Raw genomic sequence first — 17,004 nt, 5'->3', positions numbered from 1 at the left:
GTCTTCCAGTATTGATCGGAAATTCCTCTCCCCACCTTCCCTTGCTTTCAGGATGCTTATCATGACACATCACAGGCAAGCCAGCCAGGCTTGAAACAGTTCTTGCCAGAGACTGCTCTGGGGTCAGGAGGTGAACAGTGAATACGGCATGGCCCTTGACCTGGAGGAGCCCCTGATTTAATGGGAAGAGCGAGCAGTGAACAAATGTTAGAATCAGGTAGTAAGTGCTATGGTAGAGGCAGCACAGAGCCTTATGGGAGCAGGGGGAGCTCCTTACCGAGTCCAGAAGACAATGCGGGAACTTGCCAGAGGACATGGATCAAAAGCAGAGCTATGACCCAGTTTTAGTACTGACGCTTCCTATGGGAAGACAGTCAGACCTCAGGCAAGTTTATTAACTTCTCTAGAACCTCAGTTTTTTCATCTGAAAAATGGCAAGTTTAAGAAACTTATAGGAGCACTGAGATGCTTACATTAAATAATTCTGATACAGCCACCCATGGCTCCTGGTACAGGGTAAGTTCTCAGTAAATGGAAGATGTCATGATTACTACTATGATTACGTTTGCTATTTCGACAGAGGAATTAGATGGAAAGGGCCAAAGCAAGAGGCTGGGAACAGCTCAAGCAGGTGACCTTCAGAGCACTTTGCCCAAATATCAGGTCCTTTTCAGAGCACTGAAACAGTGTCTATTTGGAGAGGCAGCCAGCTGGAGTGACATTTACTCCCTGTGTGACATAGGAAACAGATGAACGGTGAAGCTCATTGGTCGGCAACGAAGACGCTGAAGCAACAGGGAAAGAATAAGCCTTCGAGGGGCTGCCGAAAGTCACTACACACGTTTTTGATTAGAAAGAGCAGTCCGTGAAGATGACAGAGAATTGGGCACAGTGCTTCCAACATGCAGACAGGGTACTCAGAAAATATCTGTCGAGAGTCTGGTTAGAGAAGATGAGTAGGAGAATCTAAAAGAAATGCACATAGGTTGAGCTTTGTACCAAATACATGGATCCTTGTTTATCAGTCTCCTTCCCCATCCCCAAATCATTAGGTTGGCTTCGTCAGTGCCCCTGCCCTCCGTTTCCCTTTCCTGCAATACATCTTTCCCTTAAAATCAGCGCTGGCACCTCCTTATAGCTACAAGCCCCCAAACACCCATGTAGCTGGCCCTCCTCCCCAGTAGGGCTGGAGTGTTGGTTCCAACCTGAGTTTGCTGTCAAAGAGACATCATTTCTGCTCATGAGAGATACAGAGTTCATGTAAATGGGCATTTCCTGTCAATATACACGCACATGTGTTTAAAAAGAAGACCGTGTGCATAAAGACTAAAGAGGAATATTCACTTTAAGAAAACAATCTCTTAAAATTGCTAAGCTCTTTAAGGAAAAATTGATTTAACACCTTAAAGTATTTGACCAAATTGTGCAGAAAATGTGTTTTCTTATAAACTTAGGGAGGGAATGCCATGGCAGTTTTGTCAAAGGACAGGAAATCCAGCTGGTGCCCAGGCCCACCCTGCCGCTGCTCCCCCGCCCCCCAGCAGCAACCCTCTCCTTCCCTCGCTGCGGAGAGGCAGGTGGCAACACTGCAGCGCCTGGCTGTCCATGCCTCACCTCCCGCTTCCGTGCTCCTCCAACCTTTGTAATAAGCTCATGCTCTCCAGGTTGGATTTGGGGCTCCGGCTACTAGCCCTGCCCGGAAAGAGACCCAGGGAGGCCGTCAGCCTGAGAGGCAAGAGGCAAGGCCGTTGGGTGTCCAGAGGGGGCTCAGTGGTCTCCAGGGTGGCATCTTGGCCATTATCTCAGGGAGAATAACTGCCCTTCCAACCACCCTTCCACCCAGGCCACCAGGCTGCTCTTGGAGCTCTGACCTGGAGTTTGCTTGTGGGCATGGAGAAAAGGATGTGAGGCAAGAAGAGGTCCAGAAAGGCCCAAGACAGCCCGCCAGGCAGAGCCTATTTCACGGAAGGGGTGAGACTTGGAGATTTGGAGAATTTGATAAGATGTTTTGGCGTGCGGACACGCCAGGTAGAGAGTGAGAGCCCTTCCCCCAGGGCTCAAGGCCAGCTCAGGACCTGGGGATGATACAGTAGGGCTCCATCTAGAACCTGAAGGAATCAGAGTGCTCCGAGCTCTCTGTTTACCCCTGGAAACATTTTATGACCTCAGCTCCTCCCTGCCCTCATTCTCTCCCTCCCAAGCTGTCTGACAAAAGGAGCCTCCTGTAGACAGATGGTACTTAGAGGAGAATCTGGAGACCCCACCTGGGTCTCCTCAGGTGTGCCCAGCTGCCTCCTCCACACAAGCTGGCAGGGCCCTGGCACTAGGCCTCCCACCAGATCCTGCAATTCTTCAGCGACTGCTTTTAAGGAAAGGAATCCCGGTTCAGCTCTGAGGTCAGTGAAGCCTCTGCTTGCTACAGGGTATTTACTGAGAATGGAAGACACCATGCCCAACGTCCCAGGAGAGCTGTTCCTTAGAAACTTGAGCCACGAAAATCACATTCACCTTTCAGGAAGACAAGTCAAATGAGTAGACGGCATTTCAGGCCTGAAATACCGGGTATCGTAATTGCCCTATTTACTGCAGGTAAGCTCACAACAAGGTCGGGTTTTGTGTCTCTTCACGTGAGGCTCAGCCTTCCCCAGCTCTCCAGCACCAGGCCCGCCCCACATCCCCATTAGCCTGGTGAGTGCCACTGGGACTTCCTGCCAGTGCCAAGTTTAACATCTGGGGGGTTGTGTTTGCAGTGTTTCTAAGACATCAAGTAGAGATGTTCAGTGGATCGCTGGGGGTGAAGTTCAGTTGATAAACCTGAGCTGGAGTTCAGTATTTAGGGGTCGTGAGAGTGGGTGTGTATGAGGGTGTCCCCAGGGAGCCTGTCAGCTTGCGGAGAGAACCCAGCTGAAGGCAGCGCCCAGCCCCAGGCTGCCATGGGCTCTGCTCTGCTGGGTTAGACCACTGCCGCTCCTGGCCAGGCATCTGCCCCACTCACTCCTCTCAGTCACACTTTGGCTGCAGAGCAGGCCTTCACAGGGGTCCCCTGTGTCCTCCCATTTGACCGACAGCCCTGCTCACCTACCAGCTCATTCAACCCTTGGCCAGCTACTCTGAGGTCCCACCTGGCATGGCAGCTGCAGTTAAGTTAGACCCTTAATCTCCTAAGCATCCTTTGCTATTCCAGGAACACTGCCCTCCCCAGAACATATACAGTAACTTTAGGTTCATTTCAAGGACGTGGTTTCATTTTGCATTCTTAAATAACCGTGAAGACTTATATCCTCACTTTCTCTAAATGATACTTGCTGAAAATAGATGCATTTTAATTACAGGAATATAAGTATATATGCTAGGGGAGAGAGACAGAGACAGAGATAAAGGAAGGAAGGAAGGGAAGGGAAGAAAAATAACCTTAAACACTCTGCAACAACCAACTTCTCAGTCAATGAGTTTAAGCCCTGAATTGAACGTGAGTGGGAAACTTGAATCTGCCATCCCTTCATTCCTATGAGGCTAGCATTTAAAGGTAAGCATTTTGCAGTCAGCATGGCCCATAAATGCAAGCCACCAGACTTCATCTGAGGCTCAACCAAAGAAAAAGTAATCTCCTCCCACACCAAGGGAGAAAAACAGCACATCTCCCAAAGTGATGTTCAGGGTAACGTGACTTGATATGATTTTACCTTATGTGCTACTTTAGAAACTAACCTTGCATAAGATGCAACTCCAGCCAAGTACCAAGTCCTCTCTCTGGAAGATACACAATTCCAGTGTTCCTCCATGAAAATGTACTGTACTGCTTTATTACCTGTTTTACAAAGATCTACTACCGTATGGTAGCAGTATGTGTACAGTATGGTAAAAGAAGAGAACGGGGAAAGAAGAGTAAAACTTCGTCTTCTCCATGAACACTTCAGGTTTGCTGGGGTGCCGGCAGCCACTAGACTAGGAAGTAACCACCTGGTAGATGGTAAGATCTGCCAGTTCGGTGGGAATTTTAATTGATTGGGACTTGTTTTTAGCTGAAAATGGCTCAGGAAAGGGAAGGAAAACTGACTTGAGCTCCTGCTGCATGCCAGGCTCTGGACTAGTGCTCTGCATGTGTTATTTCTTTTGAAGGGCACAGCACTCTGTGGAGTTGCCAGGGTCTTCATTTACATTTGAGAAGCCTCAAGCTCAGGAAAGACAACTCTCCAGACACACTAGTAAGTGGTAGAGCTGAAACCAGGGCTGTATGATCAAGAAGTCAGTACTCTTTTTGATCTAAACTGCAGAAAGAAAACTTCACTCAGGGAGGCCAGAAACAAGAGGCAGTTACCTGGGGCAGCCACCTCAGAACTGAGCTGTGGGTATTCCAGGGAGAACCACAAAGAACCACAAACCCAATTTGGAATCCTAATTCTGACCCTACCCAGGAGCTGGGGGAACTGTGTCCAGGGATTGCTGAGCCTGTGCCATGCTTTTCCTCCTGTAGGGGGCAGTCACTAACTATGTGTGCTTTACGTGCAAGCAGACGTCCCACTGGAGGAGAAGCTAGTATGGTTTGAGTCCTTCCTTTGTAGAGAAAGAAAGGTTCCTGAACGGAAGAGAGAAAACGCAGTACAAGTGAAACACAGTAAAAGGAAATGTGAAGAGGCAGAGCGCTGCCATCACCAGGGCTGTGGGAGGTAAGTACAAGGGGGAGGAGTTGGTGATGGAGGGAGTCAGGGCAGAGAATAGCAAGGCTGCCCCCCTGTAACTCCGTGGACCACATGGCCTGGGTAGCAAGCATGGGGCAACAACCAAGACGGAATGATGATCTGGGGCTCCACCAGAATGTTCTGAAGAAGCTCTTAGTATAATTCTAGGAAGGGGCAGCCCCCTGTAAGGATGGCAGATTTTGGATATCTGGTATACCCTTGCAAGGAGGAATGCTAAGTCAAATTTAATTTGATTCAGAAATATAAAATGATGTGATGTTTCTTATTTTTTTAAAAAACAGGAGGAAAACATATCAGGATTTATGAGTAGAAGATAGAGAAAGGCAATTTTCACGTCAGTATAAAGAAGAACTTCCTGATCAACAGCTACACGATGATAAAATGGGCCACCTCAAGAGGCAGCAACTTCCGCCTCCCTGGAGATATTCAAGTAAAAGCAGGTCCCCTACCTCAGGGGTGTCACAGAGCAGATTCCAGCATGGGATATGAAGTTAGATGAGACCACTTTTATATGGAACAACCCTGAATTTCTGTGAGTCCGTGAATGAGACAGTGACAACATACAGTAATAATTAGTTTAAATACTATTATTAATAAGTAATGACTATATTATATTAAAGGCACATGGCAAGTCAAACTCCAGGCTTATACATAATCCTAGAGTCACTTTGTAATACAGTCCATCGCCCCAAACTATCTATCAGTAAAACCTTTAAAAATCCAAAAGAGTGGCCCCAGGTCTACAGGGAAATACTGCTCCTTTTATATTTCCTACAAGATTATACGAATAGTTGTCCTTGAATAAATCTCTGTAGGTTGTTTCCTTTATCATTTGATCAAGTATATCAATTACTGCCTAGAATGCAAATGTAAGGAACCGCACATACACACGTGCTTACGCATTTTCAAACAATGAAAAGGAATACCACTGACGGACGTGCCTGCCCACCCTGTTCTACTCCGCAGAGTAGTTGGATTTGGTTTGGTTTAGTTACTTTAAAAATGGTATCTGGATGCTTCTAGGAAACATATGTCTGGCTCCTGTCTGTCACGGATCTCACCCTGCCTAATTGCATTACCCCAGCCGCTTCATAGTTCATGTCACCTGCTAGTCCCTATAGATTTGCCCTTGTCAGTCTTCTAGGATGACCAACAATTAAGAGCTATTTAATATCAGTGGGTTTATACCGTGTCAAACACAAACCATTGTTCCTCGCTTGTCTGCTTTGTGCCCATGCATCTAGTTAGCACACTCTTAGAAGCAATGTCTCGCCCTCTCTCAGTATTTGTACCCCTCTCTCTTCTCCTAACAGGTTTCTAAGTACCCTGGCTATGTGTAAAAATACTCATCAAACTGAATGAAAGAGTTTGTTTTCCATCAGAACGGGACCGAGAGGTGGAAATACTCAGGGCTGGATGAGCACAAAACTGCAGACTATGTTGAAAAACAAATGGCTATTAAAATGAATGTTTCAATCTGGTCTTGAAGATGTAGATTTGTTTTTTTTCTTAAGCTGGTGTTGATTATAAAGCATTATATTTGCAATAGAAATCATGTACACAAGGGAACCTCTTTCTTACCATGGTGCTTCAAGAGGCCATGAGGGATGCAGGACAAAGGTCTGTATGTGGGGAAGAAACCCCAAGGCCTGCCATCTGTAGTCTCCAAGGGTACTGGAGGACCTCTGGGTGGGGGTTGCTTTCCCAAAAGCTCACAAGTTGTGGTTACAGCAGCTCCAGATTGCATGCTTCTCTTGTTTCTTCCTCCCCTACAATGCCCAGAACAGTCCTGGCCCAGCAAGCCTCTGAGCATAGTTACTAATTGCTTGATTGTAATTTCTAGCAATGATATGCACACAATTTATAACATGTCTGCAAAGGGGTGATCCTTACCTTTCAAGTCTCCTGATGTCACAAACTGAATAGCAGTTTTGCCTCATATCGTTTTCCAAAGAGGTAGCCAATGTCGATGCATCCATTTCTTGGTGAAGTCTGAATAAATGAGGGTAGGAATCCCGAGGACGAGTCAAGGAAGTGGCCCAGGGTCTCTCTGTGTCTTGGTCCCATTGTGCCTCTCTGGTGGCCTGTTGGAAAGACTCTGGCCTGAGACCCAGGCCTTCCCCTGCATCTGCGGAGGCACTGTCCCTCTGGCTGTCCTCTTGATCTAGGCTGGGGCTCTGCTCTGAGTCAGTGCCTGTTGCCCTGGTGAATTCTTTGTCTGCTGAGAGCACAGGTGTCTATTGAAAGAAATGCTAAGGATTACTGGATCCACGGTGCACACTGAACAAAACCTAAATATTGCTTTGGTACCAAAGTCGGTACCAATCCACCCCTTTTCTCTGTTCTTCAAATGAGGTCTGTACTCACTACTTCTGTGTCCCCTCCTTCTCATTTGTACCCACTCCAACAAGGCTTCTGTCTCCATCATTCCACTGAAGGAGCTCTGATTAGGATCTCTAGTGACCTACATCCTTCTAAAGCCAAAGGATAATTCTCTGTCCTCATCTCACTCTAACTCAGCAACATTCAGCATAACTGGTCCCTCCTCCTTCTTGAGAATGTCCCTTACGAATTTACTCTACTTAAACGTTGAGTTTACCCTGAACTCTGCCCTTACCTGGACCACTTCCCAGGCCCCTTCTCAGTCTCACGTGCTGTCTCATTTCTTTGGACCAGACCGCTCAGTGTTGGGGTGTCACATGGCTCACTTCTCAGCCCTCTTCTTGACTTTTTCTGTACTCCTTCCCACGGTGATCTGATCCAATTTATGGCTTTCAGTGGCATTATTTGCTGACAATTCCAAGTTCGCTTTTTCCAGCCCTGACCTCACACAAGTTCTCCACAAACAACTACCTGACAGACATCTCCATCGAATGCTCCACAAACATTTAAGTTTACACGCTATCAAGAGCTACTTCTTCTCCCCCATGTACTTTAAACTTCTCCCTCCAAGCACATCTTATCATGGTAAGTGGTGCCACCATTCATCCAAGTTGATCAAGCCAAACTCTACTCTCTGTCCACACACCCATATCTAATCCAAAAGTCATCCTCCCAGGCTCTACCTCCCAGTCACATCCCAAATCTGACCACTTACCAGCTATTTGGCTACAGCCTGAGTCTAAGCCACATATCTCACCTGAATCGCTGCCAACTTACCTGCTCTACTCCATCTCCACCAGCAACCTAAGTGACCTCTCTAAAGTACAGACCACATGAGGCCATATTCCTGATTCACCCTTCACCCTCCCATCCCTCCCAGCCCAGTGGCTTCCTGTTGCAGCCAGGACGGAATCGGCACATTACCAAGACCTACAAGGTCACACATGGTGCAGTCCCTGACTCCCTCTACAACTCCTCCCATTCCACACTCCCCTTCATTAGCTACTGTCCAGGCACAACCATTATCTTTGTGTCCTTCAAACCTCCAGGTCATTCCTGTCTCAGAGGCTTTGCATATGCTATTCCTTCTGCCTGGAATGACCTTATTCCAGATGTTTGTACAGCCGCCTCCTTCTCATAACTACTTTATTCTAGTTCTGAACTAAATACTCTCTTCCTTGGTCTTCAATCTGACCTCTGGAGCCACATGAATGAATGAAAATTCTTCTTGCACTTGGTCCTCAGGTATGAGGAGAGAGGAAGCATGCCCACCATTCCTCACCCCAAGCCCTTCCCACTAGATGCATCTGGGCTCTCCCTGGGGGAGCTCTTCTCCAGGACAGAAGGACAACTCTTTCCCTGGCATTACCAGATATCTCACAAAAACACTGGGTACCAGCCCCTTGGCCTGATCTTTGTGCGTATGAAGCTTGACCCTCCCCTGCCCTGTTCATTTGCTTCACACAATTGCTGTCATCTACCTTCTTTTCCAAATTGGCAACTGGAAACTTTCAGATTTCCTTCCCATAGCTCTTTTCTCACCAAAGTTGGTATCAAATGACCTCTTGGAGTCCAAGCATCAAGAGGATCTGGGTCACCAAGTCCCTGTGCTGTGTCTGGTGACTGTCGCCCTCAGTGATGATAAGTGATTGATTTTCTTATCCACATCTCAGATGAGGAGTCATGAGACCTAGAGAAGTCAGGCAAGTGCCCGAGGTCCTTGCAGCAAACAGAGCAGGTGCAGGTGATTCCAGGCTGCTCACACCGACCCCCCTCCACAGCTGAGGCCATCAGTCCCCAGCTGCCAGGACTGCTGGCTGCTGGCAGCTTACAGCTATCCCCTCCACAGGAATTGTGCTCAGCTCAAGGGAACTGCCTCGGCCAAAGTTAGGCCCCCTCCCTTGGGGCAGCTCTTACTCCAGCGCTGGTTGATGGAGAGAACAAAGGTACAGGCTCTTTTGTCCCAATTCGGGACAGCTCTGTGGGGCCATCCCAGCTTCAGAGCCCCCTGTGAGGTCAGCCGAGGCCCCTGTTGCAGCTGCAACACATTTACTTCCCCTTCTGCCCAGCTGTGCTTCTTGCACCCTCACAAGGGGGTTCCCAAGAGCCGGCCCCATAAACTTCCTGCACTCCAATCTCTACCACAGAGTCTGTGCCCAAGGATTCAACAGGTGGTATTGTGATGGTGAACGCTATGTGTCAACTTGGCTAGGCCACAGTACCCAGATATTTGGTCAAACACGAATCTAGATGTTTCTGTAAAGGTATTTTTTAGAGAGTAGCATGTAAATCAGTAGACGTTGAGTGAAGCAAATCACCTTCTGTAATGTTGGTGAGCTTCGTTCAATCAGTTGAAGGCCTTAAGAGAAAAAAGACTGAGCTCCCCAAGAAAGAATGAATCCTGCCTCCAGACTGCCTTAGGACTCGCCCTGCAACATCAGCTCCCCACTGGGTTTCCAGCCAGCCAGCCTGCTCTGCAGAATTTAGACTGGCCGGGCACCATGATCACGTGAGCCAATTCCTTAAAATCTCTCTCTGTCTCTCTGTCTCTACACACACACACACACACACACACACACACACACACACACACACACACACATCCTATTGGTTCTATTTCTCTGGAGGACCTAATACAGGCATCAATGTAAGAATTCTGAACTGTCCTGATTCCAATGCTTCCCTTCTTTGCACTAGACCATACACGGCTAATTCATGTTTTAGAAGGGTGGATATATACCCTTCTTTTTTTTCTCTCCATTTCATTCCTCAGAATGGAAATTCTTACCTTCCCTTCATTTGGTTTTCCATCTACTCCCGTTGCTCCTGGTTTCCCCTCTCTGGAGCTTGGACTGTCAGAGAACCTAGTTCTAGAAGTTTCACAGCCAAGATCTAAACATGTAACCATCTACAAGAAGAGCCAAATATTGGGAGAGGCAGAAGCAGGGAGAGGAAGGGGAAGGCAGAGGTAGGACCTCATGAACCTGTCACAGACTAATTGAGGTTCGGGGGCCAGCTACTCTCCTGCCCCAATGAAAGTAGATGGCATTGAACACTACAAAAGCAAGGTTGGGCTTCTCAGGACCCACCAGACAAGAAAAAGAGTGCCTGAACCTGAGGCATGTGGGGAGAGCAGAGGGCACTGCCCCTTACCTGCCAGCCCTGATCCATCTCAGGCAGCACACCTGGCAGGGGTCGGCAAAGCAGGAGCGTGACTTCCTGTGAGGCTCCTCGCAGTAAATGCAGCACCTCCTATCAGAAACCAAACTCCATGGTTAGTTGTAGGGCTGTGGAGGGTCCTCCTCTATGCTCTCCACTATCTCCCGGGCCCCTCCCACCCCCCACCTTGATCTGTTTCTTGGCTCCAGAGAACTTTGGAGGACACCGCTGACTTCCCAAAATGCATGGATCCAAGACCAGTGGCCTGTGGTTCCCACAAAGATGATGCACCGATACTGAGCTGGAAGTGGCCAAGGTCTGCTTGGGGCCTTTTGATGGCAGCATCTGCCAATACTGATGCCTTTTCTTCAGCGAGAGAGTGAATCAAGCACATGACTGTTACCATCTCAACCTCCTTTCCCTGTCTACCCACCCCCACCTCAGGGGCCACCGGTCACGTATATGCCACCACCCCAATCTCTAAAGCCTGACCCTCAGCCCTGAGCTTCCGCCCAGGGTCAGCTCGGAACCTCTCACCTGTGAAACTGCAGTGACTTCCTCTCTGCTCCTGGCCTCCTGCACTGTCACCCACGTCCCTTCCTCCACATCACTAACACGCAGTCATTCCCAAATACGGATATAACCAGGTTCTTCTCCTGCTGAACCCTCTCTCTGGCTCACCTCACTCAACATAAGCACAGCACCCAGAACCTGTTCTTACCTGCCACTGCCTCTCGCCCTGCTCTCTCTCCCATCTGCTCCTCCCTGCACCCACTTCCTAAGCGCCCACCATGCTGAACCTCTTGCTCCAAGCCACCCTCTCAAAGCCCAGGGCATGAGGTTGCCTGAATAGCTCTTATTACCTATCTACACCATGATGTCTCAACCTCTCAGCACTATCGACATTTTAGGCTGGATAACTCTATTGTCAGAGCTGTCCTGTGCACCGCAGGACGTTGAGCAACATCTCTGGTCTCTACCCACTAGATGCCAGTAGCGTCCATTAGTTGTGAAAACCATAAATGTCTCTGGTCTTCACCAAATGTCCCAAGAGGCAAATTCACCCCTACCTGGAACCACTGATCTGGATTGATCTGGATACTACTCAGTACCCCCAGCTGCAATGGACTGCCATAGAATGGGCTCCTTCCCCCTTCCCTGGTGCAAACACTGGAGCAGGGCCTTTTATCTCTCATGGCACTTATTTCCCGCAGTGAGAATTTTTCTCTTGTCTATCCCACTACCCCCGTGAGCTCTGGGACCAGACCGTATGAACTGTCCGCCTCTCTGTCTTCAGTTCCTCACACAGTTGCTGGCCCAGCAGCGGTTCTCAGAGGATGATCCTGGATCAGATGAAGGATGCAGGATGGATGAAGGTATCCCCACCCTAACGCTGCTCTGAGGATTCTCCACCCCTCCCCATCCCACCTAGAGCCACTCTCCACCTTCATCTGCCTTGCTCTGTGCCCTGGAGGTAGACCTGCGTGGGCTGCAGAGAGGCTTCCTGCTGGGCTCAGCCAATGCGAGGGTGAACAGGGATCAGAGCCGAGGCGGGGAGGGAGGTCCAGGTTTGCTTTCCTGCATTCCTCCCCGTGGGGTGGTCACAGGACGACTATATCCCTGCTCCACCTAGCTCACTCAGCTTCTAGGATTTGGTAACTGCTCCTACCCATCTCCCTTTGGACTTCGGGGGTAGGGAGGGTGAATGACTGCGCCCACTGTTCCCAGCCCCAGGGCTCTATACTCTCCCTTGAGTTTCCCAACAATCTCCGCACCTTTATTAAACTTTCTCAGATGGCCCAATTTCTGCCAGGACCCTGGCTGATATGTACAATATTTCACTGAGATTTTATGCTATAAGATTAAGAAATGTCCACTTTTTACTTTCCTTTTTATTACATTTTTGATCATACACACGACAACCAATGCAACACTACACGTCAAAGCCGTAAATTTAGTAGAGAAATGGGAAGGAGGGCAGGAAGGGACCCAAGGTAGCCCATTGAGCCCTCACCCCCACCTCTGGGAGTGTGTGTTAGGAGACCTTTAGCCAGCACAGAAGCCAGGGTTTTATCTTCGATTTCATTACGAACCTACTGAGAAGCAAGGCTTACTCAAGGTCAGATACTTAAGAATTGAGATGGAAATTTTAATATGAGGATGTTCTGCCAATTTCTCTCTTTATGTGATCCAAATCCAGGCTCCACGTGTGATTTCCGGGAGCCCAGAGGATTCCCCATGGTGGGTGGCCCTGAAAGGAGCACGGCTGACCTCAGCCTGCACACAGGACTGCATCCCTCATGGCCTCCCACCTGGAAGTCGAGGCCTTCCGTGGGCCTTCCGTTCACAGCCAGGATAATGTCACCAGCTGCGATGGCCCCATTCTCTTCTGCCGGCTGCCCCGGGAAGAGCCGCTTAATCCTCACAAGATCGTTCTTGAGATGGCCGCAGCGTTCACTCTCCATCTGCACGAAACTGAATCCCAAACCACTGGCGTTCTTTTTTAGCTTGACTTCAAACCTGGGACCTGTATCGTGGGATGTGAATGAGATCCATCCTTCAGTAGATTACAAATGAAATTGGCCAGCCTCAAAATGCAAATTGTCAAGTAAATGAATTATTCCTGTTTTACATTAAAAGATTTCATTTTGCTCATTTTTATGACAGAGTCCATTATACCTGCTATAGGTCAGTGTCATCCAAAGGAAATAGGTGAACTACACATGCAAACCACATACATAATGTCAACGTTTTCAAATAGCTACATTTTACAAAATAGGAGGAAAAAGGTAAAATAAACATAATCATATTTCATTTAACCCAACATATCTAAAATATTACCATTTCAACATGTAACAACACGAAAAAATTATTAATGAGGTACTTTACATTCTTCTTATGAACTAAGTCTTTAAGACTCGAGTATATATTTTATCAGTTTGGAGTGGTCACACTTCAAGTACTCAATAGCCACATGGGCAAGTGGCTACCATATTGGACAGAGCAATTATAGACAATCAACAAAGTTTATATGTAAAGATATAACTCAGAGACGTACACAATAGGCCCAAATCATTCAGTAAAACTTGAATCACATATATTCCTATTACCCTTTTAGAACCACAGTCATTTTTTAGTATACTTGAAAAAAAATTTTTGCATAATTAGACCATGGAGATAATCATGGCCAACTCCATGAAAATGTTTTAGCTGCCATTTTGTTCAGCCCTGTGTAGTGACCGTAAGACAAAACAGCTGCTTCTGGGCACCCAAGATGGACACAGCCCAAAGAACTTATATAGTCTGGCGGCCAGAGGCCTCTGGGCCTCCCCTACTCTGCTTTCACCACCTCAGTTGGCAATCAATCAATAGAGGGACAGAGCACTGATTTATAGACTATGATTTGGGGCAAGAATGAAAGTGTCTGAAGCAGTTAGGTTCAGGTATGTCGTATGACCAGTTTCACCATCACCATCGTCTGACCCCTTTAGCTCATTCTGTATTCAATTTCTCAAAGGCCCTCGCTGGAGTGAGCTGAGGAGCAATGAAAGAAGAAACAGACTTATTTTATGCACATGCTTTTCCCCCTCCACCCAACCCCATTGCTCACTATGGTTACCTTGCGTTCAACCTGATCAAACGCGTTCAGGAAAATCTCTATAAAGGGGTTGACAAGCAGCTAAGCTGCAAATCATGACGTACTAAGGAAATAAATGTTCTCCTAGCAGGAAACAAAATCTCAGGGAAGTGCAGAGAGGCAACCCATCAGATGATGTGTAATACTTCCCCTGTAAACTGATCATGGGTTTGCTTTTTGATGTTAGTAACTAGGCCAGGTGTCTGAGCGCCTTCCTCTCCCCACCCGCCTCATCTTTACTCAGATTTTTGTTACAAGTGTCTCGGCTGAAACGTGGACCCTTTGTCAGCAAAGGCATGATCCTTTCATTCCAATTTCAACCCCGAATACTTATTTAGACACAAACATTCCAGCAGCTGATCAGAAATCCTCAGAAGGCTTGGGGGCAGAATTATGCCCGGTCATCATTTTGGGGACAATGCATTTTTTTTATAGGAACATGTTCCATTAGATTGGCTTCCATTGCATCAGAAAGCGGCCGCCTGATGACCACCGCTGCTCACTCTCTTTTGAGAACCCAGAGGGAGGCTTCCTGCTTTCCCTTTGGAGTTGACAATTCAAAAGCAGCACAGGACGACATGACAATAGTAACACTCAATCCTCTCTCCTCTCACCACATGTCGCTGAGACACCGCTCGCAGGCCTTCCAGGCAAGACTGTTGCCAAGGAAACAGCCGTGCATTCATCTCCCATCCTGTCATTAGCAGAAGGACACTGCTGCGCAGTCCTGGGGCCTCTTCTCTCTAAGACCAGTCTTGCAACCTAGAAGGATGGGTGGACGAACTCAATTTACACCTCATGTGGCAACCAGGAGTCTCTCCCTCCACTCGGCGAATGCTTCGTAATTTTCTGATACATCCAGTGGCTGCTTCATTTGAATCTCAAATCAAAATCTCCAATCTAGCTTATCTGTTAGGATCCAGAGCCATATTTCCAACTGTCTGTTGGACAAATGCTCCTGGAAGCAACACATGTACTTCCATCTCAGTGTATTCAAGGCCAAATTCATCTTCTTCCTCTCACTCACCCTCACTTCCCCCTCCTCATTTTGCCTAAAACATTCCTTCTCTTGCCTTTGCTCTCTCAGAACACTGACCTATCCCTCAACTAACCTCCCAGGGGCCACACTTGCAGTGGACCAGCTCTCCCCCTTCTGCCCTCCAAATACCCAACTGCCTTCCAAGGCTTGCATGTTCTCCATCAGAAACATCTCCCTCAGTGCTCCCCTCTCCTCCATTCCCTCTCCTGCTGCCAGTGGCCAGCTGCACTGGGGCAAGCGCCCTCTAACTTGACTTCTTGGACCCTATCTCCTCCTCCTTCAGTCCCCTCCCCTCAATGTTACCTGTGGATTGAAATAAGACACAAGCTGAACATGCAACACTCTTGATTAAAAATCTCCAGTGTTTTCCATCACCTAAAATCCAAAGCCCCAGCACAGTATCCCAGGCCTATGTCAATCTGGCCTCCCCCTTTCTTCCTGGTTCAATTTCCCTTTCCTCTTCCCCACACACTGTATACTCCCATTACCCAGAGCATGACCCAGTAGCTAGACATCGCCTGGAAGCTTTGGAGAAATTCTGAGCTTCCACTTGGGGGACTTGACCCTGCCAACATCCTCCTGCAGCAATGGTCATTCAGCACCATTGCTGTGACCCCAGAGTGACAGTTCCTACCTGTCATCACCACCAGTATACTGGCCAAATACATTCTCTAAGCATGTCCGTCAGCAAAGTTCTGAAGAATAGAGAATACTACTAAATTATGACTTTGTTCTCAAGATATGTCAACCAAGGTCGCCAAGACAAGTAAATCTCACCACAAAATAGAAGAATGGTTTGGGAAAGGAAGCAAAAGGGGGCCCTTCCACCCCTCTGTTTGCCAGAGGGGTCCCTAGGAGCCCTTTGCATCTCTGATGGTTGCCCAGTTGCCAAGAGGGAGACCCCAGCTCTGTGGCTTAGGCCACCATCGCAAGTAAAGGTTCCCACCCTCAGGCGGAGGATGGGACAGAGAGTAGTGACATCCAGATGCTGCCTGGGCACTGCACAGAATGAGGACCGAAGGGTAAATGCTCTTGGCACCTTGAATTTCTACCTCTTTGTAATAAAAGCACCCCTAGGACAGTGTAGCCTGTAATTACACAGGTTGACGGGAACGGCATGAACTTGGGTGGGGGTGGGTGTCAGCACGTGCCAAGGTGGGTGCTGAGAGGCCCTGAGAGCAGACGGAGGCGTTGGTCAGTTACAGCAGGAGCAGAGGGTGTGAGGGGGCGGCCTGGCAGGAGAAGTCACTTCACTCAGTCAGCTGAGTACAGCTGTCTGACTCCAGAATCTAGGCAAGAGACAGCAAGCTTTTCAAGGCTCCTTAGAGGAGGTGAGCTTCACTGCCTGGGAACATCTGCTGGCTTCCTGCTGACTTTCACACCTCCAAAGAAAAGCACTGGTAAAAGGAAGATGTGAAAGGAGAAAAACAGACACAACAGAAAGTCTCGTTGGTTTCCTGCCTACCCCCTCCCACCCAGAGGCAACCACAGCTTCTGATGTTGTCGAGGAAAACTCTGGGGGGAAGGAAAGCTCCCCAGTAACCAGTAATGGTGCACTCACCTGCCCAGAGCCCTTGAGGCACTGCACGGCCTGCTTGTGGGTGAGGCCACACAGATTCACTCCATCCACCTGCAAGAGCCGGTCACCTGGGAGGGGGACAGATGTCATGTCCCCGAGCTCCTGGGGCTGCAGGAAGGACTATTCTGCGAGGCCCCTGCCCAGCACCCCTCCACACAGCCTCAAGGAGGGGTAGGGAGCTGAGCTGGGGGGATCCCCGCCCGGGCCCTGCCAGCCTCCCCTGTGAGCACCTGCACAGATCAGCGGTCTAGAAACCTCTATCCTTGGCTCACAGAGCAGTTAAGCCAGCTAACAAGTACAACCTTATCCTTTCTCCCGATTTCCTGGGAAACCATTTTTGAAAGTTTTTTCAAGTCTCTTAAGGGTGATATTTATATCTCCAGGATGTTTTTTATTTCAAAAAACGTCAGGGAGACCTGGTTGATGCCAGGGACCCTGGAATTCTAGGGAAAATGGAGATAGGTAAGATCGTAGGTGCCCTTTTTAGCTCAATTCTAGCCATTTTGGA

General features: G+C 48.3%; 1 protein-coding gene across 1 annotated transcript; it reads right to left on the bottom strand.

Moving 5' to 3' along the window:
• Positions 1-917: 917 nt before the first annotated feature.
• Positions 918-16,586, bottom strand: LOC136136200 (putative protein FRMPD2-like). Its single transcript, XM_065894213.1, has 6 exons — positions 16,479-16,586; positions 14,493-14,640; positions 12,554-12,768; positions 10,236-10,334; positions 6,594-6,937; positions 918-966 (listed from the first exon to the last, which is right to left on the bottom strand). The coding sequence occupies exons 1-6, from the start codon at positions 16,584-16,586 to the stop codon at positions 918-920; spliced, it is 963 nt and encodes a 320-aa protein (XP_065750285.1).
• Positions 16,587-17,004: the final 418 nt, after the last annotated feature.

This window comes from Phocoena phocoena, chromosome 16, assembly GCF_963924675.1.
Source record: "Phocoena phocoena chromosome 16, mPhoPho1.1, whole genome shotgun sequence".
NCBI classification, from domain to species: Eukaryota; Metazoa; Chordata; class Mammalia; order Artiodactyla; family Phocoenidae; genus Phocoena; species Phocoena phocoena.
This window is presented reverse-complemented; position numbering and strand designations above follow the sequence as displayed.